Source organism: Talaromyces rugulosus, chromosome II (assembly GCF_013368755.1).
Source record: "Talaromyces rugulosus chromosome II, complete sequence".
NCBI lineage: Eukaryota > Fungi > Ascomycota > Eurotiomycetes > Eurotiales > Trichocomaceae > Talaromyces > Talaromyces rugulosus.
Window position 1 is genome coordinate 5,541,095 of NC_049562.1, and position 24,830 is coordinate 5,565,924.

Sequence of the window (24,830 nt, forward strand, 5' to 3'; positions counted from 1 at the left end):
ATTCCTAAATGCAGCTTTTGCTCCAATTAACGTCTCTAGTTTCGACATATCTTGCGTCGTACACTGCCGGCGCCGGTGCTCAATCACCTACTAGTTGACCTCTTCAGTGGCCTATAAAAGGATATAATTTCTGCTTCCTGGGAACAAGAAGAAATATGATTAAATTGTCTGTTTTTGTCTTGATGCGCTGATAGGCATTGAACTTGTCAAGATGTTAGTCCCGCTACTTATTGGAGTTGGAGCTGCATTTGGGGCTGTCAGCAACTCGTCGGCAGTTATGGTGAGCAAAGAGGTGCCTCAGAATGCTGGTGCTGCAATTTTGGCCCCGTTCGTTTCGTTCTCGATCGAGTTTTCATCTTTACCGGATTTTGCAGGTATTTTAGAGCGTCCCTATTCAACGATATAACCTCGAGCTGAAATGTATTTCTGATAGAAAATACATCCAAGCCGAATCAGTTTTCCAATCAGATACTGGACAACCTTGCCAACCCCCAAGGCGTGAAGCCGTATATTCGAGTCGGCGAGACCACCTAGTTAGTCAGGTTAAGTGCTCAGAATGAGAGAGCTATGTCTGATTGTTTTTAATAGAGACCGCGCCCTATATGACCCAAATATCAAGACCCAGATCAATGGTACTTTCGTCCCAAGCATTACTGAGGACTTTCCATGGATTATCTCTATCGGACCCTCGTATTTCGAGGCGGATTCGACCTGGCCGGGGGCCAAGTTCAGCCATGGGTTCAACCTCGGCGAAAATACTACAGCTGCAATGGACAGCCTAACAGCCACTGCTCCTTTGGCCTGCAAAGCTCTCAGTCATGGGAACTTCGCCCACTGGGATTTAGGCAATGAGCCTGATTTCTACAAGACCATGCTCGCCGCGAGACCAGCAAACTGGACAGAAAGTGATTATGTTGCCGAATGGTTGTCTAAATCGCAGATAGTCAAGCGTCAAATTGCTAAAGCCTGTCCTGATATGGTCACTAACCCGGCGTACAAGTACATTGCACCGTCATTTGCAGGATTCACGTATGGTCTGGACCCTGTGACGACCTGGGAGGATGGACTTGGTAAGAACAAGGATATTGGCATGAATTCAATGCACAAGTGAGTATCCAGCGGTCGAGATGTTTTTACAGGTATATTTATGCTCACATCAGTCTCACCTAGCTACATGGGTAGCGCGGATTCGCCGGGAGTCACTCTTGCACACACCCTGATGAACCACGCTGCGATTGTTCTTAGTATGGTAAAACATACGAATTTATCCCATACCCTGAGCGAGAAGGGTCTGAATAAAGACATCCCTTATATCCTCGGCGAAATGAACTCCCTCGCCCACCAAGGCCAGCCGAGATTGTCAAACTCCTTCGGCGCCGCTCTCTGGGGTGTCGACTTCAACCTCTACTGTGCATCACAGAGCATCGGCCGCACCCGCATGCACCAGGGAACAGACTATCGCTATGCGTCGTGACAGCCAGTGCAGACTAACAAGACCACTATCGGCACGAAGGCGCCGTACTACGGTAATATCATGGTGGCCGCGATGCTAGATAGTGAGTTTTTGAGGTGAGGTTTTCAAAAGTGCCGGGGGGTTCAGGCACACAGACGGTTCCTGGACCAAAAATACTGAGATGTCATGGTTAGCAAAATTCTCCAGGCGGCAAGATTCTGGCAGCCCTACACTACGCAGATGATATGTCATTGTTGGCAGTACACGACAAACTCGTTCCTGCCCTCGACGCGCACTCTCCAACGTTCTCGATTCCTTTCCTTTCCTACGCTGACACTCATCGCATCCTCTTCGCACCATGGACTTCCTACGGAGGATATTTTATCCACAGCAAGGAAAGATAGACACCGAGCTGACGATGGGTATGCTTCTTGATCTCTTTTTTTGTGATGTCTCAGTTTCTAACTGAAAGCCTCCAGAAAGCTCTCTAGTATGCCCACGAGAAAACACAGTCGAAGAACTAGCGAACATCCTCGACTGTGAAAGGGTTGTCCATGTACGAGGGACACCAGCATCGGGGAAGTCAATGCTCGCTGGGCTACTCGTTGCTTACTATCGCAACCGAAAAATACCCGTCATCTACAAAAACACCTGGCCTCAAGAGTTTGTACCTTGTTACAATAAACTCTTTGTTCACATGTTCAGAGAGAACGGCTATGACTTCGACATTCGCGACTATCTCTTCACCCAAGATGTAGCTATTATTCTCGACGAAGCACAGATGTCGTATGGTGCCGATGATCTCTGGCTAGGACTCATAAAATCGCAGAGCGGCAATCGATATGGCCCACGAATTGCTATCTTCACCTCATACGGCAGTCCTACCAAAGGACCAGAGATGGATCCCATGCCAGGAAGCCCACTTGCTTTCCTTGGCCCGCAACAACGCGTGTCCATCACCCCATCGATTGTTGGATTCTCCCCGAAGATCGCGCTTTTCTACAATCGCGAGGAATTTGATGATGTTGTTTTTCGCTACTGCCATGATGTCACATCTCTCCTCAAACTAGACGACGGTGCATCTGACTATCTGTTCAGCCTCACAAACGGACACCCAGGGGCTGTCAATGGAATTCTCAACATGCTGCAGAATGTATGTTAGGGAATCCACCCATTCCACGTGCATCCTCGCTAATGCTTCCAATTTGGTCTAGGTGTATCGCTCTGATCTGAAACGGGACATGGATGCCGTCCGTGAAGCAGACATTCGGAAAACCCTAGAGGATAAAAACAAGGCGTTTGCGTTTCTAGAACAGACACCCGTACAGCGGTCGTTTGTTGACTTGAAGAACCTTAATCCACATGCAGCAAATACCCTCAGGAAGGTGTTGATAGAGGGAAGTATGCCTCGTGATCTCGATAATGAGGGTGTCCGAATCTGCTACGAGCGGGGTTGGCTACATACAGAACCTCTCGACGTACAGGCGAACGAGATCATTTGCGTTCTGCCAACAAAATTGCATGCAAAGTCAGTATTATCTCCCTTTTGCGCTCAGTTCCACTTCGCTGAAACATGAAATAGGTTTGTGGAGTACAATCTCGCGGACCCTAAAGTCAAATTCCCACGAGAAAAATACCCAGACATCGAAGCACTTGCAGAAGCTACCCTGAGACAGTTCTCCAGACGAAATATGCGGGCGGTATCTCGGTATGGTGCCGGTGCTATAATTCGACCACTTGAAGCAACTTACCAGGACGAATTTTATCGTTCTCTTCATACCGTTCTTGGGTACGCTATGGACGTCACTAGCGAATGGTCGCCAGACGGTGTTGGCAGAATCGACTTTCGACTTGGCAGCGTAGGATGGGGAATTGAGGTTCTACGAGAAGGTGATCGACTTCATGAGCACTGCCAGAGATTTACAACTAGAGGGACATATGGGAAATGGATTCAGGAGGGCCTACTTCAGGATTGGCTAGTCATTGACTGCCGGGCAACATCACCGCGTCCATACGGTAAGCGTTTTCACAATATACTGTTAGCTGCCACCACTGATGCAAGTATAGAAATTCCGGACACAAAGCTTTGGCGTGCTGTTTTTGCTCCTGATTTCTCAGCTGTTGAAGTACGGAACCAATACAACCAGGTTGTGGTGGATCGTTTCGCCTTAACGGAATAGGACCGCAGGACAATCCGCATTCATGACACGAGACATGCGACACTTGCTGCCTAGTGTTCGTTCAGGAAATTAGGGAATGCTGCTTTTATATATTTATATTTTTATCTAATACGTGGTGTCAAGGGTTTACTAAGGGGGTTGTTCGGATCAACGTGAACCTGGGTCAGCTATCCACAGCCACGGCAAACTACGACTGTAAAGCAATGAGATATGACATGCAGCTTTACTAGTGGCTTCAATCGTTTCATATTTGTTAACCAGCATTCTATTGTATCATCTCAACTAAAGCATTGATCAACTTGTGGTCGTTTAAAACTACATCTTTTTCGCAAATCTAAAAACAAACTATACCTATGCCGATCGAGTTATATCTTTCACGCGCGTATCAGGTTTTAAGTGCCATACAGGGAGACACTACTATCGTCTTTCACGTAGTACTGTAGTCATCGGTATATAGCCCGGATAGTGTGTCATTGTAAAGCTGATCATCTCAAATACATTGCGGGGTTACCCCAAAGGTTCGGAAACATCCCCGATTTCCCGACTCACCACTATATCGTGTTTGACGTCGCATGAATTCCTCCGCACAAAAGGCCGTCTAGAATCATGCCACGGAGTAGGCACCCATTGTAAGTTCTATTTTTGGTGAGTACAAAATAGGCTTTGGGGTTTCTTCGGGATACGACCCTTCTTAAGCTATCTTCGTCCCACTTTACATTCTTGAGAATATTTGAACACTGCGTATAGATATTTCATTCTTTACCATGTCATCTATAATGGCGCCACCAGTCCCGGAGGTCTTTCCGACATATCCTGATCTGGCAGGCAAAGTTGCTCTCATTACTGGCATCGGCCAAGTCGGGCCTCGGGATAGCCCTTTTTGGGGCAATGGGGCTGCAACTGCTCGCTTACTCTCTCGGAACGGAGTCAAGATTTTTGGCTGTGATCTCTTCCTGGAATCAGCTGAAAGAACCAAAGAGCGCTTGCTTGAGGAGAACGCCAATGCCGTGGTAGATGTTGTGAAAACGGATGTGATGGACCCTAAAGACGTCGAGGCGCTCGTCGCGGCCGTCATACAAAGACACGGTAGAGTCGATATCCTCATCAATAATGTTGGTCAGACTGCAGTAGGAAACCCAGCAGATACGTCTGAAGAGCTCTGGGCTCGTCAGATTGATATCAACTTGACCTCTGTTTACCGCCTCTGTCACCACGTCCTACCCATCATGCAAAAGCAAGGCTCTGGAAACATCATAAATAATGCTTCCATCACTGCGATGCGCTATATTGGGAAACATCAGATTGCATATGCGTCTGCTAAAGCAGCTGTCATTCGCTTCACGAAAGCAACCGGGGTCATGTATGGCAAGGAGAATATCCGGTCAAACTGCGTGGTGCCTGGTTTAATGTACACCCCGCTGGTCGACAACTTTGCTCAGAGCGACGACCCGGGAGATCGAGAAGCCGCGAAAAAGATATTAGACCATAATTGCCCAATGGGCTGGATGGGAACCGGGCTGGATGTAGCGAACGGGGTGGTCTGGCTGGCTAGCGGGGCAAGTAGATATGTGAATTCTCACGAGCTTGTCATAGATGGAGGTATAACTGAGAGCACTGGGACTGGGTTCTATTGATAGGGATTAGTTTATCATGGGCCTAGGTATTGTCATGTAACAAGTAGTTCTACTGATAGGGCAATCAATTGATGTTCTTTAAAAAGACGCATCCCGGACGAGGGGTCACGGGGGCACACGTGACCAGACCATCCCGCCCAACACTAGCCTCGAAAGTCCCACCTCTGTCCAACCGGCGACCAGCCTTCTCCAGCCTGTCGGAGTTCTTCACACTTCACCATCCTCCACCACACCACCATCACACTCCTCCTCTTGACCTTGTCGTCGACCCCCCTCCCCTCCCACAGCAGCTCGAGCATTCTACGGCTTTTAGATCTTGCTACCACCGCTCTCCAGCTCTGCTGGATTGACCCTCCAATTCTCTTCAACCGAACCTTGTCAGCCGTAGATCAAATGATCGCGTCTCCTAGATGACATTCCCTCCCCCTCCTTCTTCCACCCATTCATCGATTGCTTCTGGCACCGAGAAGTCTTCAGCAGCAAGGCTGTCAAGGCCCCAACATTCAGCCTGGGGCACCCCTGGCTCTCAGTCAGGTCTCCGTCGCGGCCTGACTCCGCTCACCACCACCAACTTTTCATCCACAACGGCCGCCGCCCCTTCCCGGAGGCCACCTCAATCGAATAGCCCAGGTGCTGGTAGTGCGGCACCATCTCCCCTCTCTTCTACATTCTCAGCTGTTCTCAGCTCCGCCAACCGCTCGGTAGGTCGCCGCCCAATCTTGGTTCCCTGCCTCTCAATTCCCAATTCAGCACTCGCTTACACTCTCAGCAGCACACAGTCCATTCCGTCTCCTCTCCTAAGTCTCGGGCCCTGACGCCGTCTGCGGGCTCCCAGCTGGCAGGAAACATCTCTGGAGGAGGCAGCGGGGGAGGCGGTGGGTTGGGATCCTCTAGAGGTGTCGCTTTCTCTCCACTCTTGTCCGGCACCACTGTGAACTCTCCCACTGGCTTTGCCGACAAACCAGGCTCGAGTATCAGCTCCGGTCAATCCTCCCTTGCCAAAATCTCCATCGCGCAAGTCTATCTCCTTTTAGACTCGATTACGGATAAAGAAGGGAAGGAAAAGTGGGAAACAAAAGCTGCTCAGATTCACAAAGTGAGCTTGAATTCACCCGACCACTTGTTTTTGTCATAACACAACCGCTAATGCGTCCTATCCAGCTTGTCGATTCCAACGGCATGGAGGTCTTTTCTAAATATTTTCGCCGCCTTCTTACAGGCAATTCTCCCCAAATATTCCCGGGTATCAATAAAGTCGTTGAAAATGCAGGAAACTACCCTCTTCTGGTTCAGGAGATGCAAAAAGTCTCCCAGGATTTGGATCAGGCACAGAAGATCGCTGAAACTATTGATACCTCAGAAGGTGATATCTTTCGCGACTTTGATTTGTCAACTTTCCTAGATCATTTTAAGCTTGATGCTATAGTCAAAGTATCCCTGGCGCTGGCATTCAAATTCGCAAATAAGTCGGACTTGCGTGCCAAAGGTAATACAACCAATCCATGTTTTAACATTCGTGGCCTTTACCAACTAACATTTCTTAGCCGATGCTATTTTGGCGAACACCACGTCTCAATTTACGCAGAGCTTATTGAATCCCACGGAAAGCACGAAAGATTTCAGCATTTCATATCTTGCTCTCACTCTGGAGCGCTTTATTTTGTTCCCTCCACGGAATTTTAATGATGACGCCAAGGGAAAATTAGTACAGGCTGCGAGCTTGCGCTACCGGAACCAAACCACCGAGATCCCTATGGAAATATACAACGCTCTTCAGATGTTCGATTTCAGCAGTCCACGGCTGGCCATTATTCGACAGCTTCACCTGAGAGGAGGAAAAGCCACTGCCACCCAAGATTCGGTGAATGATACCATGGCATCAGCTGGTCCTGAAAGCTGGGAGGAAGAGCCCGTTGGACTCGCTTTACTCTTCATGTTGTTATCGCAGCATTTTCAACAATATTCGTTGGAAGTATTTGTTCGAGCTGTCAAGTCCTATTACGGTGACAAACCTATCAATTGGCCCGTGGTCCTGCGCACATTTGATCGCGAAACTCTGAGAGTTACACCTGCCCAATTCATCAAACTGTACTCGGCGCTTTTGAGCGTTGCTGTGGAGGATTCAAGTTTGGATATCCAGAGACTTTGGGGTGGTGATTGGGAACACCAACAAACCCATCTTTCCTTTTTGAATGCTTACCTGAACTCGCGCATCGATCCCTCGCAGATTCCCAGTCTCCGGGCCACGTTCTCATCACAGTTGTTTGAGGATGCCCCTGATCCTGTGCGCATGCAAGCGGAAATAGCCGACAAGTCACCCATTCGGTCTCTTGATGCCATAAAAGCAGTTTTTGATTTGGCCCTCTTCTCCCAGGCATCATGGAGTGCCCCAGAGAGTGGCTCGTTGATCAAAACCGTCTTGTCGCAGGATTTGCCTGTGTTTCTCCTTTCCTCGTTGGCGATGCCGCAACCCTGGACAACCATCCAACAGAGCTTGGTGTTGCGCACACTAGCGTTCTTTATACTGAGACAAGAGGAAGGCTTTCAACTTGCGTTGTATGGTGTATGGAAATCTGATAGCCAATGGCTTGCCGAACAACTATTCACCATGTTTACACAAGACCCGACCTCGACGGCTCCGATCTACGAGAATGCTGTTGAATATGGCTGGCTGGATTACCTCTTAGGATTTACTAATGGTCTTGCCCTTGATCTTGCATCCTTGGCGCATGGTAAGGCAGACTTCGATCTTGAAAACTGGATTCGAAATGCCTCTCAAAAGGGGTCAATGGACATGGGTAATTTGCTCTCGAAGTTCCTTCGGATTAAAGCTGAAGATGAGTTGCGCGTCCAACGAACGGAGCAGGCTTCTCCGCAAATGGTCAGTCTCGCTGTGAAAACGGTTTACGCTTTACTTTCCATCCTGGAGGACTATATTGTTGATCATGAAACGTTGACCCCGGTTCAACGGATTTGTGTTCAAACCTACCCACGACTCATCAACTACGGGGAGGGCTTTGACGACATTATCGATATAAATAGCGAAACCGGCAATGCTATTCCTAAAGTCATCGACGAACAAATGCAAGAACTTTTTGGCAAGATGTATCACGAGGAGCTTTCCCTACGAGAAATGTTGGAGCTTATGAGGCGATACAAAACATCACGTGATCCGACAGAACAAGACCTCTTTACTTGCATGGTCCATGGGCTCGTCGATGAATATCACTGCTATCATGAATATCCTTTGGAAGCTCTTACCAAGACCGCTGTCATGTTTGGGGGAATCATTAACTTTCGACTCATCGATGGCATTCCTCTAAAGGTAGGACTAGGTATGATCTTGGAAGCTGTTCGAGATCACCAACCGCATGACCCGATGTACAACTTTGGAGTTGAAGCTATTGAGCAATTGATGAGCCGCTTGCCGGAGTGGGTAGGATTTTGTCATCTGCTGCTGCAAATTCCAACTTTACATGGCACTCCCATCTCCCAGAAAGCCGAGGAGGTTTTGAGAGAACAGGGCCACCAAGCAGCAGATGAAGCGAACCCAGCAAGAGTAAATGGTGGCATCGATGACCAGGCCATAACGAATGGTGCTGTGGATGACAGTGACTCGTCTCGCACATTCCGTTCAGTACACATCGGCCCTCCGTTACGCCCGGACATTTACGAAGACCCCAATGAAGAAATTCAAGACAAGATTCTCTTTGTGTTGAACAACGTCTCAGAGCAAAACATTCACGAAAAGCTTCGTGACCTAAAGGACGTCCTCAAGGATGAGCACCATCAGTGGTTTGCGGCTTATCTAGTCGAGCAACGTGCGAAGTTACAACCCAATTTCCAGCGACTATACCTGGATCTCTTGGGCCTTGTTAGCAACCGGACATTATGGGCGGAAGTCCTTCGAGAGACCTACGTCAGCTCCATTCGTTTGCTCAATGCAGAGTCCACCATGAGCTCTTCAACGGAACGTAGCCACCTAAAAAACCTAGGTGCCTGGCTCGGGTTGTTGACAATTGCCAGAGACAAACCTATCAAACATAGAAACATCTACTTCAAGGAGCTTCTCATTGAGGGTTACGACAGTCAGCGCCTCATGGTAGTCATTCCTTTTACCTGCAAAGTGCTCCTACAGGCTGCCAAATCGACTATCTTCAAACCTCCAAATCCGTGGCTCATGGACATACTTGGTTTACTGGTAGAACTATATCACTACGCTGAACTGAAACTCAATCTCAAATTCGAAATCGAGGTTCTTTGTAAAGATCTTGATCTTGACCACAAGGCGATCGAGCCCACCTCTGACATACGGAATCGTTCTCAACAAGGAGAGGATGTACTCGCGGCCACCACCCTCCCAGAAGGCTTGGAAGTGTTTGAGGATATGTCCTTGGCAACTATGAACCAAGGTATCAGGACCGAGAGATTGTCTCCTGCCGCTTTGTTATCCACCCTACCAAGCCTGGACAAGATCCTGGTATTCCCATCCTCTGCAAGCAGCATGATCGACACCAACGTTCTCCGACAAATAGTTCATACTGCGGTCGAGCGCGCCATTGCGGAGATTATCACACCGGTTGTGGAACGCTCAATCACCATTGCTTCTATATCTACGGTCCAGCTCATCTCCAAGGATTACACCATGGAGCCAGATGAAGAAAAGGTACGCCATGCCGCAAGAACCATGGTTCGACAGCTTGCTGGTAGCTTGGCTCTTGTTACTTGCAAAGAGCCTCTAAAAATGAGCATGACGAACTACATTCGGATGATACAACAAGAATTTTCCGAGCAGCCTATGCCTGAGGGGCTTATTTTGATGTGTGTGAACGACAATCTTGATGCTGCATGTGGTATTGTTGAAAAGGCTGCCGAAGAAAAGTCTATCCCTGAAATCGAGAAGGTTATAGAGCCACAATTGGAAGCCCGCCGACGTCATAGAGCCGCAAAACCCAATGAACCTTTCGTGGATCACACGATAAATCAATGGGGTCTATATATTCCTGAGCCTTATCGTCAAGTGCCGGGCGGATTGAAGAAAGAACAATTGGCAATTTATGAGGATTTTGCTCGTCAATCCAGGGGACCATCTTCAACTCATCTCCAGACTGCATCTACGGATTCTGGCAGGCAGTTGCCTGATGTACTTCAAGAATCATACCCAGCCATCCCTAACCTTTCTACCCCTGCCGAGGCTCCTGCGGTGCCGCATCAAACGTCACAGACCCAACAAGAGGGTCGTTTGCAACAATCAACAGTTAACGCTCAATCTCAGTTGAATGGTTTCATTGAAGCCCAAAGCCCTCGCGAGAAAGTGGAAAGTCTCATTGTCGGGCTTCAGCAGGATGCTCGAAATGCTCCAGAGGAACACATCAAGGATCTCAGCAGCGACAGTGCTGTTATACAAGATTATAACCAAATCTTGCGCAGCATCATCAGTTCTCCAAATGGCGAGGATTTTGCAAGACTAACATGTCTAAAGATCTGCAATAATCTTTATTCTCAGACCGAGGGTTCGTTGGAGATTGACGTGCTAGTTAACCTGCTTGCTAAGATCTGTGATATGTCGTCAATCGTGGCAAGATATACATGGGCACTTTTGTCTGATATTAATGAAGACCACTTGTTTAAGGTTCCCGTTACGGTTGCTCTTATCGATGCCGGGCTTCTCGATCTCCGACGTGTTGACATGCTGTTGACCAAGTTGATTCTTCAAAAGGAGAACACTGCTTTGGCTATTTTATCTACTGTCCTGGATCGTGTTCTATTCAATGATGAACCATCTGTGTTGAGATCGGACTTTTCGGGCAGCCTTGAGGCCATGAACCAATGGCTAGTAGACGATCCAACTTTGTCAGTTGCCACCGAAATGGTACGCAAACTCCGGGAATCTGGTATACCGGAAGTCGTCAACCCATTGTTGAGTGACAAGGCCAGATCCAAGCGGGATCAGATGGAGTATATCTTTAGTGAATGGATTGGAGTGTACAAATTCGCTGGTGCTACCGATCGTACCTATCATTCGTTCCTGAAGGATCTACACAACAGACAGGTCATGAACAGTCAGGAGGACTCGGCTCTGTTTTTCAGATTGAGTATCGACATTTCTGTCGCCATGTTCGAACATGAGTCGCAGAACCCGAACGGCAGCCTCGACGAAGCTTTCCTATACATCGATGCTCTCGCAAAATTGATCATTCTGCTTGTTAAATACCAAGGTGAAAGCCCCGGCGCGGTCAAGGCTAGCAAGCCCGTGTACTTTGATGCCATACTCTCCTTGTTGGTCTTGGTCCTCAACCACCACCAAGTCATGCGGGGTGATGCTTTCAACCAACGCGTATTTTTCAGACTCTTCTCGAGTATCCTTTGCGAGTATACGTCATCTGGATTGCCGTCAACTGAGCAAAATCAGAATATGATGTTTGCATTTGCCAGCAGGTTTTTAACCCTGCAGCCAAAGTACGCTCCGGCGTTCGTGTATGGGTGGCTTTCGCTCATTTCTCACCGCGTTTTCATGGCCGGCATGCTCCGTATGCCTGAGCAAGCGGTTTGTATCCCCTCTGTTTTACAGCAAGACCAGTGCGAACTAACATGGCAACAGGGATGGGAACCATACTGCGAAATTATGCAAGCACTTCTTTCCTACATGGGAGAACAACTGAAGCCAGGGAATGTGACATATTTTGCGAAGGATCTATACAAGGGCGTGTTAAGAATTCTTCTAATCTTGCACCATGACTTCCCCGAGTTTGTGGCGGAAAACCACTTTCAATTTTGCAACGTGATACCATCGCATTGCGCTCAATTGCGCAACCTCATTCTCAGCGCATACCCATCGTCTTTCCATAAACTTCCCGATCCTTTCCGTGAGGGATTGAAAGTGGAGCGGCTAGAAGAAATGCGTGAGGCTCCGCGAATCACCGGGGATTTAGTCACTCCTTTACAGGAGGCCAACATCAAGAACGCGGTTGACTCAGCACTGAAAGGCAGCACACCTAATGAAGCCGCCATTCAGACAATCCGTGACAGCCTCTGCAACCCGAAAACGAAGGATACTGGCCTTTTCTGGACCCCGATTAATGTTGATGTGGTCCTAATTAACGCATTGGTTCTGTATATTGGTCAACAGGCGGTATCCTCAGGCGGATTCCAAGGTGGCAACCGAGCAGCTTTTGATGATTCTCCTCACTCGCTCTTACTGGAGAGACTGGCCAAAGTCCTCCACCCCGAGGCTCGTTACTACCTATTGAGTGCCATGGCAAATCAACTACGGTATCCGAATAGCCACACCTACTATTTCAGTTTTGCCATCCTCCAGTTGTTTGGCGTTGACTACTCCGAGCAACAAGATTCGGATATTCGCCAGCAAATCATCCGGGTCCTATTGGAACGTCTTATTGTTCACCGACCGCATCCATGGGGCCTGATCATCACTCTGCAAGAGCTCCTTCAGAACCGAAGTTACACTTTCTTCCGGTTGCCATTTATTCAAGCGGCGCCAGAGGTATGATTCTACCCAGTATTAACTTCCAGTCATCTCAGCTAACCCTTACATAGATTGGCCGCCTTTTCGATGCCCTTCTCCAACATATTCAGCAACAGAGCCCCCGTGCTCTTTCTTAACAACAAAACTTAGCTTAATACCATACAGGATCATCTTACCTGACGGAGGCGTTGATGACTGGGTCACGAATTTCGTTCATGGTTGACATGGCGTTTGGAACGGTTGTTATTTCTTTATAATTGACTTAATCATGGCAGGGTTTTGTTTTCGCATTGCATGGACATTTCTCTAACAGGGAAGGATGAGCATACGCCGGTTTCTATGTATCAATTAACGGACCAAAGGGGTTTGTCTTTCATCTAATTCGGTTTCAGCGTCCATCGGTTTATATAGGATGTCGCGAAAGACTGCAAAGGTGCACAGGCGCTGTTCTCCTTCCACATGTATCATAATTCAGACCTTTCAAATGCGTGGTTGTTTTCTGTTTTTCATTTTAATGTCTTCTTTCGTAACTACTTTATTGCAATTCAAATAATTCCTTGATCTCACGGACAACTTACCAAGCTTGATACTTACCCAAGGTGAGCTTTCAACGTAATGTGGCATTTGGCATGTGATTGAGGTATGTTCCGAAGCGGTTTAGCGTCAAACGTAGACTAGTGACATCACCCGGGTCGATTGCTCGCATCATTGTTTTCCTCCTGCGTTCTCGTATTTCATTCTACCGGTGCTTAGGTCTTGTGGCATTTACGGTATATCAGTCATGGAGGAAAAGGAGTACTTTTCAGACGAGGAATACGACAATGAGGCGCCGTTTCTGTGGAGAGTGCTGGTAAGATTAGAGCAGTTCCCCGCGCCCAGTTCTTCAAAACTGACTTGAATACCGAGTAAAGGGCGGCATTACAGCTCCTTTTCGCGCTTTGATCTCGAAGGAAGCTCAGAAAGCTTACTTGGGGACTTTTCTATTCCTCATCACGTCTATTGGACTCTTTTTTGTTGCTGCTGTAGGGTACTGCATATTCTACTCCAACTACATTCCTCAAATTGGACTGGAACGCGTTGTGCATTTACAGTTCAGGTAAGCGGTGCACTTCCTCACATGTCCGTCCTGCGACTTATTTCGCAATTGAATGCTTAATAGTGACTCTAGTGACGGAGCTCCATGGGGTACAGCTACACTCGGCTCCGGGCTGACCTCTCTGCAACAATACGACGTGAGCGTGTCCCTACATCTACCGCGAACGCCGACGAACCTAGCTACTGGCAATTTTATGCTTGATTTGACATTGCTGTCTCCTCATGGCTCTACTGGCAAGCCGAATGTATCGGAAGCTTTAATAGCGAATTCGCGACGCTCGGCAATCTTGACGTATGCCTCTCCGCTCGTGGACACGGCTCGCAAAGTGTCTCGCATGCCCTTATACATTGTGGGTCTGCAGCGAGAGGAAGAAAAGTTAGAAGTTCAAATGATGGAGGATGTGGAATTTTCCCGAGGCTGGCGTAATATCCCGAGCAGTCTGAGGCTTGAAATCCACAGTCGCGAACAAATGCAAGTATACGATGTGCGAGTCAAATTCAAAGCCAGGTTCACTGGGCTGAGGTCAGTAATATGAGAATAGGCTTTTGTTCTCAACTTTCAGGTGCTAACTTGACGCTTCTAGATGGCTTATGTACAATTGGAGGATTTTATCATTCTTCACTTTCACGTCAATGTTTTGGTCGGTGTCGATGATCTCTGCCAGCGTAACTTGGCTGTCATTTTCAACATTTTTGAAGTCGAGAGACCGCGATGATAATGCTAAGATCAAGAAAGAGGATGACGAGGGCGACATAAATACCGTGAAGGAGGATCCAGATACGCTACGAGGAAAGAGTGAAGAGAAATCAATAAAAGACGAAGAAGAAATCGAAGAATCAACAGGAATACCACCTTTCAGAACCGATTATACTGACTATCAAGACGACTCGGGGCTGGGTACAGGGCTTGACAGGCAGACGGCGCAGCGGCGTCGAAGCCACTTGCAAGGTCAGGACGATGAATAAGACTAGTTCTTGGTTTCTGGCGTTTGAATGTCTGGGTTTGTGTTATTTCTCGCGCTCGATACCCTATTGTTCATTTGTCTTCACTCTGCACGCAAACAACCGCGGCTGTCTATATGCAGGCGCCCTGTAATAATTTCATACCATTAATAAAATCCACAATTCTTACACAACAAAAATAGTACGTAGTCGACACAAAATGGCTGGCATTCTATTAGGGGCGCCACGTCTCTTTGATCCACCCAGACTGACGCCATAAATTAGAAGCGGAGAGCGGGAAACATCAGACTTGCGCAGAAAAAAAACTCCCGGCTCTATCACATCTTCAAAACACCATCCGTTTCGATGCATATATTGGTAAGTCAGAATCTATTAACATGGTCACTTGTGCAAATAAAGCTGTCTTAGAGACGAATATCTTCCTACTACTTTCAGAACCCCGCTAAAATACGTACCCCGCGTTGCAGGTTACCAACGACGACGGTCCTCCGTCAAACCAGTCTTCTCCCTATGTCCATTCGCTAGTCCATTCGCTGCAAGCCGCTGGCCATACGGTATCTGTTGTGCTTCCTCATCAGCAACGGTCATGGATTGGCAAAGCACACATCGTCGGCGCGTCCGTGAAGCCAACCTACTTCCGCCCCGGTACACTGCATCAGGACGATGGCACCGTCCACACGCTGCCACGAGGCAGTAGCGATGAAGATGGTAGTAGTGACGATGGCGATGAATGGGTTCTGATTGACTCGACGCCTGCCAGTTGTGTCCAGATTGGGTTATACCACTTCTTCCAAGACCGAGGGCCGATCGACCTGGTCGTCTCGGGACCAAACTATGGACGTAACACAACCGCTCTCTTTGCGCTGTCGAGTGGCACGATTGGAGGGGCCATGGAGGCTGCCGTGTGTGGCAAGAAAGCCATTGCTTTATCCTTTGCCTTTAGCTCGAGGAATCATGACCCAGTCGTTATCGCGGAGGCGTCCAAGCATTCTGCTCGACTCATCGAACATCTATATTCGAACTGGGATAACACTGTTGATTTATACACGGTAAATGTACCCTTAGAGCCCGGTGTCAGCGAGAATAAGGTTCTGTACACTCACATGCTCGATAACCGTTGGTCGTCTGGCAGCTGCTTCGAGCCGATCAGTGCAACGGCCTCCGGGGAGCAACCAGAGCTTCAAGAGCAAGATCTGCGAGAAAGGGGGGAAGATGAATTGACCGGAATTCCATCATCCGATGCAAATGCGCTGAAGAAGAGGTCGTTGTTGCAGCATAAGCATTTCAAATGGGCGCCAAACTTTTCCGACGTCTATCGTAGTGTTGAAGACAACAAGGATGGGAACGACGGCTGGGTGGTGAAAGAGGGAATGACAAGGTGAGTTGTGTGCACACAGTTAAATGCATTGGAATTGCTGCTAACTAGTATTCTTTATAGTGTTACTCCTCTGAAGGCGAATTTTATGCATACACCCGGTATCAAGGGAGAGATTAAGCTGTGAGTGGACACAATCAGATGAGCGAGGAAAGAAAAGAAGAAGAAGAAAAAAAAATATAGAATATTTTTCTAGGCGAAAGAAAACTAGACTTTTTTCACTCTCTTTTCTCTTTCTCTCTTTCTTTTCTCGTTAATATTATAATGTGCTACACACGTATTTATTCTGATTCTCTTGGATACCCAGATCAAATAAGAAGCCCGAGTTCTACTGCATTCTTAACTATGATGATAAATATGTCCAGCCCCTGCTCGAACAACTTTTTCGCCCTCTCGTGGATCAAGGCAGCTGCCAAATGCTTCAGTCACTAAGCGAGCTCCCTGGTCCAAACAGCCCGGTGCTGCAGTATGTTGCGTACGAAGAGATTGACTTTGAACATGTTTTGTCTCATCCATCAACATCTTTATCACACTCATACGTCATTCGCAAAGCCCTCATCAGGAAGCATTACCTTGCTACGACGATCGCCAATTGGATATCCAAGTACCCTGATAGTCTTTTGCGGAATCATTTTAAACCTGCAGTGGATTTCGAATTAGACTTTTCTGAGTTCTTAGATGAAGCCTTGCTAGAAGCATATGAACTGCGAGATAGCTTGGAAGCTAATGAGACAAAGCCAGCACCTGAGCGAGAATGGTGGATCTTGAAACCGGGTATGAGTGATCGTGGACAGGGGATTCGTCTTTTCAACAGTGAGGCTCAGCTTCAAGCAATATTTGAAGGGTGGGATGCCAACGAATCTGATATTGAGGGCGATGACGACCAAGAGAACGCTGGACATGATAGTTCAGATCAAGGAGTTGTGACTTCTCAACTCCGACATTTCATCGCCCAGCCGTACATCCACCCACCTCTTCTTCTACCATCATCCTCTGGACGGAAGTTCCATATTCGTACTTACGTTCTTGCCGTGGGCTCTCTCAAAGTATACGTATTTAAGGAGATGCTTGCACTGTTTGCGGAAAAGCCCTATCAAGCCCCATGGGAGGAAGACGACGATGTCCGAGACTTGAGCCGACACTTGACCAATACTTGTCTTCAGGAAAACGGCAGCTCTGCCGAAGGAAGTGTGTGTCGCTATTGGTCTCTGGAGGATTCGACCCCGGAATTGAGTGAAGGCTGGAAGGACCGTGTCTTTGACCAAATATGTGCTGTCACAGGTGAGGCGTTTGAGGCTGCGGCTCGGGGAATGCTCGTCCACTTCCAAACATTGCCTAATGCCTTTGAACTGTACGGGCTGGATTTTCTTGTCGATGCTGCAGGCCAAGCATGGCTTTTAGAGGCCAATGCCTTCCCTGATTTTGGCCAGACAGGCGAAAAACTTAAAGAGACTGTGGTTGGTCGGCTTTTCGAAGCAACCATCCAGGTTGCAATTCGGCCATTTTTCAAGACGCCTAGCGTTGTTAGTGAGGACCCAGACTTGAGACTGGTTGCAGACCTCAACCTTCGACGAGGCGTTTAGGTGAAGACAGACATCATGGACCTATTGGACAGAGGATAGTGGATATAGGTGGGGTGACTCAAAAACACATATCTCAGACGGCCACCAAAGACCAGCAATCCCTGTTCATGCCTTGCTTATGCATGTCATGCAGTGGGACGACAAGCATGTACGTATCTTGTTTGGTTGCTTACTGTCGAATGAAAATGCACGCCTAGTTTCAAGACTAAATCGCCTTGCAAAGCAATCCGTTTGTCCCATGCGCCGATTCGAATTCAATATTAGCGGCATTTTCAGCTCAGTTCACAACAGCTGCACTCTGCACCGGTATGCGAGGAAATGGCAGTTAACATCTTGACGAAGACAAGGAAGGGGAAAAAAATACTCAACCTAGAAAGCATACAGCATTGCGGTGGCCGTCTAAATGAAATTTTTTTTGAAGCATGTCTTGGACAATGAGTCACCTACGCAAAGGAGTTAGTCATTCGCCGTTTGCTGAGTTCAGGAACAATCTCCTGTGCTCGGCTGCGAGTTCTTCCAATGTAACGCACGAAGTTATTGTTGGAGTATCTCCTTGCCTGAAGAAGTCTTGCCGGACGGAAGCTATAGCCACCACCTTGAACGCAGAGGGAAAGAGCACGCCCAGCGCGTGCGACTGCCACCGCCTGCCTCGTTCTGGCCCTGTTGAAGGAACAAGACTTCCTGTCCGCGTGTCCTTCACCATCTTCACCATCCTCACTCACACGTCTCATCATATCCCCGCTCATCCATATTCTGCCAGAGAGACAAGTCGACACCGACGATGTCATCGTTGAAAATCGGAGACTGGCCCTCTCGTGCGGTCGAGGTTATCCAGTCGCAGCTTCCACTGATATCCGCCTTGTATTACTTTGTCGCGTCTAGCATTAGAGTTGCATTAGTGAAGGGCAGCCAACAGAACACACTGTCATCATCCTTGCAAAATGGCATTATCTGCTTGATGGCGATCGTTCTGGTCGGCTACGGCGCCGATGCAGTTTTACTTCTCTACGCAACCTTCAGCCAAGAACAGCATCTTCTTGAGGATCGTCTTGTGTTTGCCCTCTGGTCGCTTCTCCTATGGACTACATTACTCTGTGGACTCACAAGTAGTGGCCATGCTCGATCGCTTGGCTTTCCACATTGGGGATGCTGGGTGTTATACACAGCAGGAGAAGGTGTGCTCCTTTTTTGCCATTGGGCATCTCGTCCTCGCCTCAACAGTGGCTACCTAGCTCTTCAACTACTTCGAATAGTAACGTTGGTCATACTCTGCGGGTTAGCAGCCCTTCAGAGCTGTTTAGCCAAAATTATATGGAATAACCGGTGTTGCAGAGGTGAAGCTGCTCGCCCTTTGCTACAACGGCTTCATGCCAGGTACAACAACGGGTATTCAACAATTACCAATGACAGTGGCAGCAACTCTACGAACGAATCCGATGATACCCATGCACCGAAAGAGGTTCATTGTTCTCCGGGGGCCGCCGAAACGCTGAGGGGAATCATTCCATTCGTTTGGCCCACAGGAAAGATCCGACTGCAGGTTTTCTACGTCGGTGTTGGTCTTTGCCTGCTTACAAGCCGTTTATTCAACGTACTTATTCCGATGCAGCTCGGCGAAATCACAGACATTTTGAAGACAGGCCACGTTTTCCCTTGGAAAAATATAGTCTACTATGCCTCTCTGCGACTTCTTAATTCCTACGGGGGTGTGGGCGCTTTACAAACGTGCATGTGGCTACCACTAGAAAATGAATCTTACGAAAAGGTAGCAACAACAGCATTCAATAAGGTCATGGACCTTTCTTGTGATTTTCATGTGTCCAAAGAGTCAGGGAAAGTTTACGATACCGTTTTTCGTGCGACAGGAGTTCACCATGTGATACAATCCCTGCTATTCCAAATTTTCCCGATGGTCACGGACCTTTGCCTTGCTATTACTATTCTTCACGTCATGTTCGGCCCATATATGGGCTTGATTACCGCCTCAATAACTGTGCTATTTGTGTGGTCATCAGGGAAGAACCTCTCGGCACAGCGAGAAATACGTCAGGAATATATAGCGGCCAGGCAGAAGGACGTGAATATTCTGTTCGAATCAACCACTAATTGGCAGACGGCTACATACTTCAACAAAATTCCATACGAAAAGGATCGTTATTCGTGCGCGGTCAATCATCATGTGAAAGTAGATACAACGTACAAGTCCTCATTCCAAGTGATGAGGATGATGCAATCGTTTGTCCTCGCTCTTGGACTGCTTGGCGCTTGCTTTCTCGTAGCCTACCAGATTTCAGTGGGCAAAAAGGAAGTTGGAAGTTTTGTCATGTCGATTGGGTACTGGTCGCAACTCTCTAACCCACTCCAGTTCTTTGTAAATGGCTTCTCATCTGTCACTATCAATCTGGTAGATGTTGAGAATTTCATTGCGCTTCTGAACACAAAGCCCTCCATCAAAGAAAAGCCTGACGCGAGACAATTAACAGTTCAGTACGGTGTCCTCCGGTTTGATGATGTCAGATTCTCCTATAATAGCCAACAAAAAGTTCTCAAGGGCGTTTCTTTCGAAACCCGTCCAGGGCAGACATTGGCACTTGTAGGGGCAACTGGAAGCGGCAAAACTACAATTTTGAAGCTTCTGTTTCGTCTTTACGATGCAAGTCAAGGCACAATTGAGATTGACGGGCAAAACATCAGAGATGTCACACTCCAGAGTCTCCGAGGCAACATAGGTGTCGTTCCTCAGGACCCGGCATTGTTCAATGACACGATTTTGAACAATATAAGATATGCGAAACTGTCGGCTACAGACGAGGAAATTCACGACGCATGCAGAGCGGTGAACCTCCACGATCAATTTACCGCTCTTCCGAATGGCTATCAGACAATGGTGGGCGAGCGAGGTGTCATACTATCTGGAGGAGAACTTCAACGTGTTGCCATAGCTCGGGTTATCGTTCAGAATCCTCAAATCATACTTCTGGACGAAGCAACAAGTTCTGTGGATACTGTGACTGAAGCACATATCCAAAAGAGTCTGAGTCGAGTTGCTGTTGGAAGGACCATGGTTATTGTCGCTCATCGCCTATCGACTGTTGCCAAAGCGGACTGTATACTGGCTCTCAAAGATGGGAAAATCATTGAGCAAGGTGCCCACCAAGAGCTCGTCAACGCTGGAGGATACTACAGCCAACTGTGGAAGCAGCAATTGCTTGACGAACATGCCAATGTGGCCAAAGGAACAGACAAATCTCTTTTAAAACCAGAGGCTCCAGAGTTCATTCCTCAACAGGCCGCCGAGTGAGACTTTTCGATAATCCATGTTCATGACAGGCATTCCGAAACTCATTAGAATGCTCTCTATGTATGTATCAAATGCTAGAATAGGATAGACTAAAAGTCGACTACATGACAACTCCACAATCAATTCTCTTTTATTTTTTAAGCATTACCCAAATCTTTGTTTTGCCAGAGCTTTCAACCAACCCATTGTTTCTTCCTCCTTTTTCTTGTATTCAGCCAGTCGTTCCTCCCTCTCCACCCGACTCGCTCTCACGATCTCTTCTCGGCGTATCTCCCTTTCGGTCTTTTTCTTCTTTTCTTGCTCCTTTACCTTCTTCATAGCTTCAAGATCACCCTCACCACCGCCCATTAATTCCGAGTCGGGGGCGGCGTCCATTGCAGGTGAGCCTCCTCGCTTGCCAGCAGCAAACTCGCGATTTGCGGTTGCCGCTTCTCTCCTCTTCTCCATCTTTCGTTCGTGGGTTCCGGGCTCTGCGCGGGGGGCAACTTCTTCCTGAACAGTGCGCATGTGATCTTTATGTGATCTGAGCGATTCTTTGTGTTCAGCGAAAGCTGTAGAGTAGGCAGCTCGGGCATCTTCGAGTGCGTATTCTGTGTGGAATTTAGTAATAGAACTTTATCATTGGCAATTGAAAACATACCTCGCTGGATTTCTAGGTCTTGAAGGTTTGGTATCGTCGGTCCAGATCGAGGATTGCTGGAAGTAGTGACCTGGTTGGGAAGCGGTGGGCCATATACTTCATCATCATCGTCATCTTCATCGTCATCCTGGGCGTTATTATATTCTCTGTTTCTCGCTTCCGAGGGCGTTCTCGCCCTTGGTGATGTGGTTCTATCTTTGCGGCCGTCACCCGGTGGTTCGGATGCTCTCGTCGGTAGTGGTTCTCTTTCGTCTGGATGAGGACCGTCCCCTTTGCTCTCAAAGCCACTCGCAGCCTTTTCGAACGTGGCAGGGTCATACCACCCCTCAGCGAGCTCTCCATGGTTCCTAATATGTCAGCTAAAAACCCAATCGCAAACTTGTATAATAGCACGCTCTTACCATCTCTTCACAAAACTTTTCCACCTCCCTCTCAGCTCTTGCTCACTCAAATCTCCAAAAGCCAGGCCCTTTTGTATATCCAAATACATAGCAAAAATGGGCTCCAATCGTGAGAGGTCATGCTTGGAAAGATGTCGCGCATTGTACGGGAGCACACGCGGCGCAGCGGACACCGGAGAAGGTTCTTTGCGACGACGGTCGCCGCTATCTCGACCACGGTGGTGATGAGAACGATGTCTCGATCTCTCTTGCTTCTCGTCATCGTGACCGGTCGCGTGGCTGTCGCGATGGTGACGGTGGTGGTGTCTGTGACTATCGCGCTCTCGAACTCTTTCGCGATCGCGGACGCGCGGTGACATGGACCGACTCCGAGATCTTCGGGCGCCTCGGCCATCGGATCTGCTGGTTTCGTGGTCCATTTTTGACCCTGTTCCCCCCCTTATTTGATGGGATTGTTGTGGTCGAAGTGGGTTGGTTGCGAGGTGGTTGGCAAATGGAAGATGAGGTCATAAGCGCGGCCGAAAAAAAAAGTACCTCTGCCGCTAATCTTTGACTGACTCAAGCCTCAACATACTCTTATGTATGATATTTAAAAATAGCAACAACAGTGAATATTAAACCTTTGTTTTCTTTTTACAGCCGTGGAACTTTTACTTAAAGATATTACTCAGAAACATAATGTGTACAGGGCAGTCTTCATAAAATCAAGTAAAAGAAAAAGAGGACGAAAGCCCGTATCATTATCAGTAAAGTACAGAGAACGATTAGAATAGTATATGTTCATGCCTAGCTGGAGCCCTGTGCCCCCTCGCCTGATCCAGAAGCTGGTGACACAGATGCGTTCTTTGACTTGTTCGCAGCAGCCATTTGCCAGGCCGGGATCGAAGCAGATTTGCCTAATTGGGAAAGAGGATTGTTGGTGCTTGGAGTAGTAGGGGTTTGAGCGGTTGGTAGAGATGGAGGAGCAATGCTAGGAGCTGCTGTAGAAGACTGCGTCGCCGGATCCGCCGGTGCTGGGGCTGGTGTTGGCGTGGGTTCAGGTGTTCCTACGGGGCGGCCAGAGACTGGAGTTGTGGTAGGGCTAGCAGTACTGAGTCGGTTGTTCAACAGAGTTTTCAGACTGCGTAGTTCTGTGCCAAGCTCCTTAAGTCGGTTCTCGTTTCCTTCACGGGCACCTTCAAGAGCCTTGGGGATACTCTCCTTGAGGTTCTTAACTTCATCGCTGATCCGACGAGTATCATCGTCTCTCCGCCGTGTTGACGATTTCAACTCGGAGACCACTCCCTCGACCTCACGAAGGGCGGCATCCAAGCGTTCCGTTCGTGCCTCTTCAGCGGTCTTCAAAGCAGCTGTGTCTGTCGAGAGCTGGTCAATCAAAGCAAAGGCGCGGGTGAATTGTTCATCAATGCTCTGCTTGTCCTGTTCCAGTTGTGGAGGTGTGGGAGGCGCAATAAGAGGAACGACGTATCTCTGTATTCAATAAGTTAGTTAGTCGTCGAAAAGATAACTTCAAGCTGACTTGCCTTGGTAAGGAAATATAAACCATAACCGATTCCTCCGGTCACTGTTGCCATGATAAACCAATCTCGCCAATCTCTCCTAGGGACCCTACTTATAATTAATAATCTCTTTTTTTTTTCGATGTGAATATATAATTTTCCAGATACTCACTCTGGAGGGGGCTGCCATTGCCCATACGGTGGATAGCCATACCCTGGTGGAGGGGCAGTTGATCTGTAACCGGGAGACTGCTGTTGGCCATATCCTACAGGAGCTGTAGTCGTCGTAGTAGTTTGAACCGTTCCATCACCTGCCCGCGCAATGGCGATGTCAATTTCTTCTTGTGTAAGGTTCTTGGACTGAAGAAAGGCAACCCGCTTCTCCACTGGTGAAGATGCGACCGAGGGGTCTTGAAGGACTATAGGAGCATCAGTATTCCGCTTCGAGCCATCGCGAATAGTCCGCACGGTATATTCCAGTACATACATGTCACCTACGTGGGCATCAAGTCAGTCTCGTTGAAGCGCAACAAAAGAGAGTGCGGACTTACAGCCGAGGAGATGAGCTCTTCGCGAGCCATGATGATGGCAACTCCGCTCTGAGAGAAGAGAAACCAAAGATGCTTCCACTTTATTCAGTCATTCGATGTGGGCACTCTAGCGACGAAAGGTGGAAGAGATCGTGCTTCTGGAGAGAAGTGAGTGCTGAGTAGGAGCTTGCAAGATCATGAAGCACGAACGGCAGAAGGAAGCCGAGCCAGCTCTGGACCTCGGAACTTGGGCGCTCGTACGCTACCGTACGGTACATTACGTTTTCCCCGGAATCATCATACCGCACGTGATGCAGCAGGAGCCAGCGCAGACCGCCTGCTGTTTTGGGCTGCTGCCCGCTGGCGCCAAGACCAGCGTCGCTTTGTTTACATCGGGCTGCGCTTGCCTTGATTGTCTTTCCCAACCTTTATTCTTGCTGCGCATGTGCTTCACAGCCTCCGTTTTTACGTGTTGCTGTATAATTTTACTGTGAATATACCTGAGCCCATCTTTCTTTATTTTCCTCTTGAATGCGCACTCCTGCAGTCTACTGCTAGGAGTTTGCACCATGTCGCAAGACACGGGTTTGTTTAGCATCAAGCGGCCCCGCGAAGTAGGAATACCTCTTTTTTTCCCCTTCACCCAGCACATGGATTTGCAATGCTTCTACTCTCGGATTTGCTGTTGAC

At 48.2% G+C, this 24,830-nt stretch overlaps 7 protein-coding genes across 7 annotated transcripts; 6 read left to right on the top strand and 1 right to left on the bottom strand.

Moving 5' to 3' along the window:
• Nucleotides 1-211: 211 nt before the first annotated feature.
• Nucleotides 212-1,474, top strand: TRUGW13939_04389 (uncharacterized protein; the record flags this gene model as incomplete). The annotated part of the gene is made up of 4 exons (XM_035487563.1): nucleotides 212-374; nucleotides 434-506; nucleotides 589-1,107; nucleotides 1,171-1,474. The coding sequence occupies 4 exons, from the start codon at nucleotides 212-214 to the stop codon at nucleotides 1,472-1,474; spliced, it is 1,059 nt and encodes a 352-aa protein (XP_035343456.1).
• A 337-nt stretch (nucleotides 1,475-1,811) lies between these two features.
• Nucleotides 1,812-3,633, top strand: TRUGW13939_04390 (uncharacterized protein; the record flags this gene model as incomplete). The annotated part of the gene is made up of 5 exons (XM_035487564.1): nucleotides 1,812-1,875; nucleotides 1,933-2,606; nucleotides 2,668-2,981; nucleotides 3,036-3,469; nucleotides 3,521-3,633. 5 exons carry the CDS (start codon nucleotides 1,812-1,814, stop codon nucleotides 3,631-3,633), a joined length of 1,599 nt encoding a protein of 532 aa, XP_035343457.1.
• A 776-nt stretch (nucleotides 3,634-4,409) lies between these two features.
• Nucleotides 4,410-5,267, top strand: TRUGW13939_04391 (uncharacterized protein; the record flags this gene model as incomplete). The annotated part of the gene is made up of 1 exon (XM_035487565.1): nucleotides 4,410-5,267. The coding sequence occupies one exon, from the start codon at nucleotides 4,410-4,412 to the stop codon at nucleotides 5,265-5,267; it is 858 nt and encodes a 285-aa protein (XP_035343458.1).
• A 410-nt stretch (nucleotides 5,268-5,677) lies between these two features.
• On the top strand, nucleotides 5,678-14,814 carry TRUGW13939_04392 (uncharacterized protein; the record flags this gene model as incomplete). Its single annotated transcript, XM_035487566.1, has 8 exons — nucleotides 5,678-5,968; nucleotides 6,037-6,363; nucleotides 6,429-6,753; nucleotides 6,812-12,771; nucleotides 13,427-13,603; nucleotides 13,665-13,849; nucleotides 13,922-14,371; nucleotides 14,433-14,814. 8 exons carry the CDS (start codon nucleotides 5,678-5,680, stop codon nucleotides 14,812-14,814), a joined length of 8,097 nt encoding a protein of 2,698 aa, XP_035343459.1.
• Nucleotides 14,815-15,156: 342 nt separating this feature from the next.
• TRUGW13939_04393 (uncharacterized protein) lies at nucleotides 15,157-17,769 on the top strand (the record flags this gene model as incomplete). Its single annotated transcript, XM_035487567.1, has 4 exons — nucleotides 15,157-15,168; nucleotides 15,279-16,189; nucleotides 16,250-16,309; nucleotides 16,494-17,769. The coding sequence occupies 4 exons, from the start codon at nucleotides 15,157-15,159 to the stop codon at nucleotides 17,767-17,769; spliced, it is 2,259 nt and encodes a 752-aa protein (XP_035343460.1).
• A 781-nt stretch (nucleotides 17,770-18,550) lies between these two features.
• TRUGW13939_04394 (uncharacterized protein) lies at nucleotides 18,551-21,070 on the top strand (the record flags this gene model as incomplete). The annotated part of the gene is made up of 1 exon (XM_035487568.1): nucleotides 18,551-21,070. The coding sequence occupies one exon, from the start codon at nucleotides 18,551-18,553 to the stop codon at nucleotides 21,068-21,070; it is 2,520 nt and encodes an 839-aa protein (XP_035343461.1).
• A 144-nt stretch (nucleotides 21,071-21,214) lies between these two features.
• Nucleotides 21,215-24,191, bottom strand: TRUGW13939_04395 (uncharacterized protein; the record flags this gene model as incomplete). The annotated part of the gene is made up of 8 exons (XM_035487569.1): nucleotides 21,215-21,660; nucleotides 21,711-22,057; nucleotides 22,112-22,549; nucleotides 22,962-23,581; nucleotides 23,677-23,719; nucleotides 23,783-24,029; nucleotides 24,098-24,104; nucleotides 24,162-24,191. 8 exons carry the CDS (start codon nucleotides 24,189-24,191, stop codon nucleotides 21,215-21,217), a joined length of 2,178 nt encoding a protein of 725 aa, XP_035343462.1.
• Nucleotides 24,192-24,830: the final 639 nt, after the last annotated feature.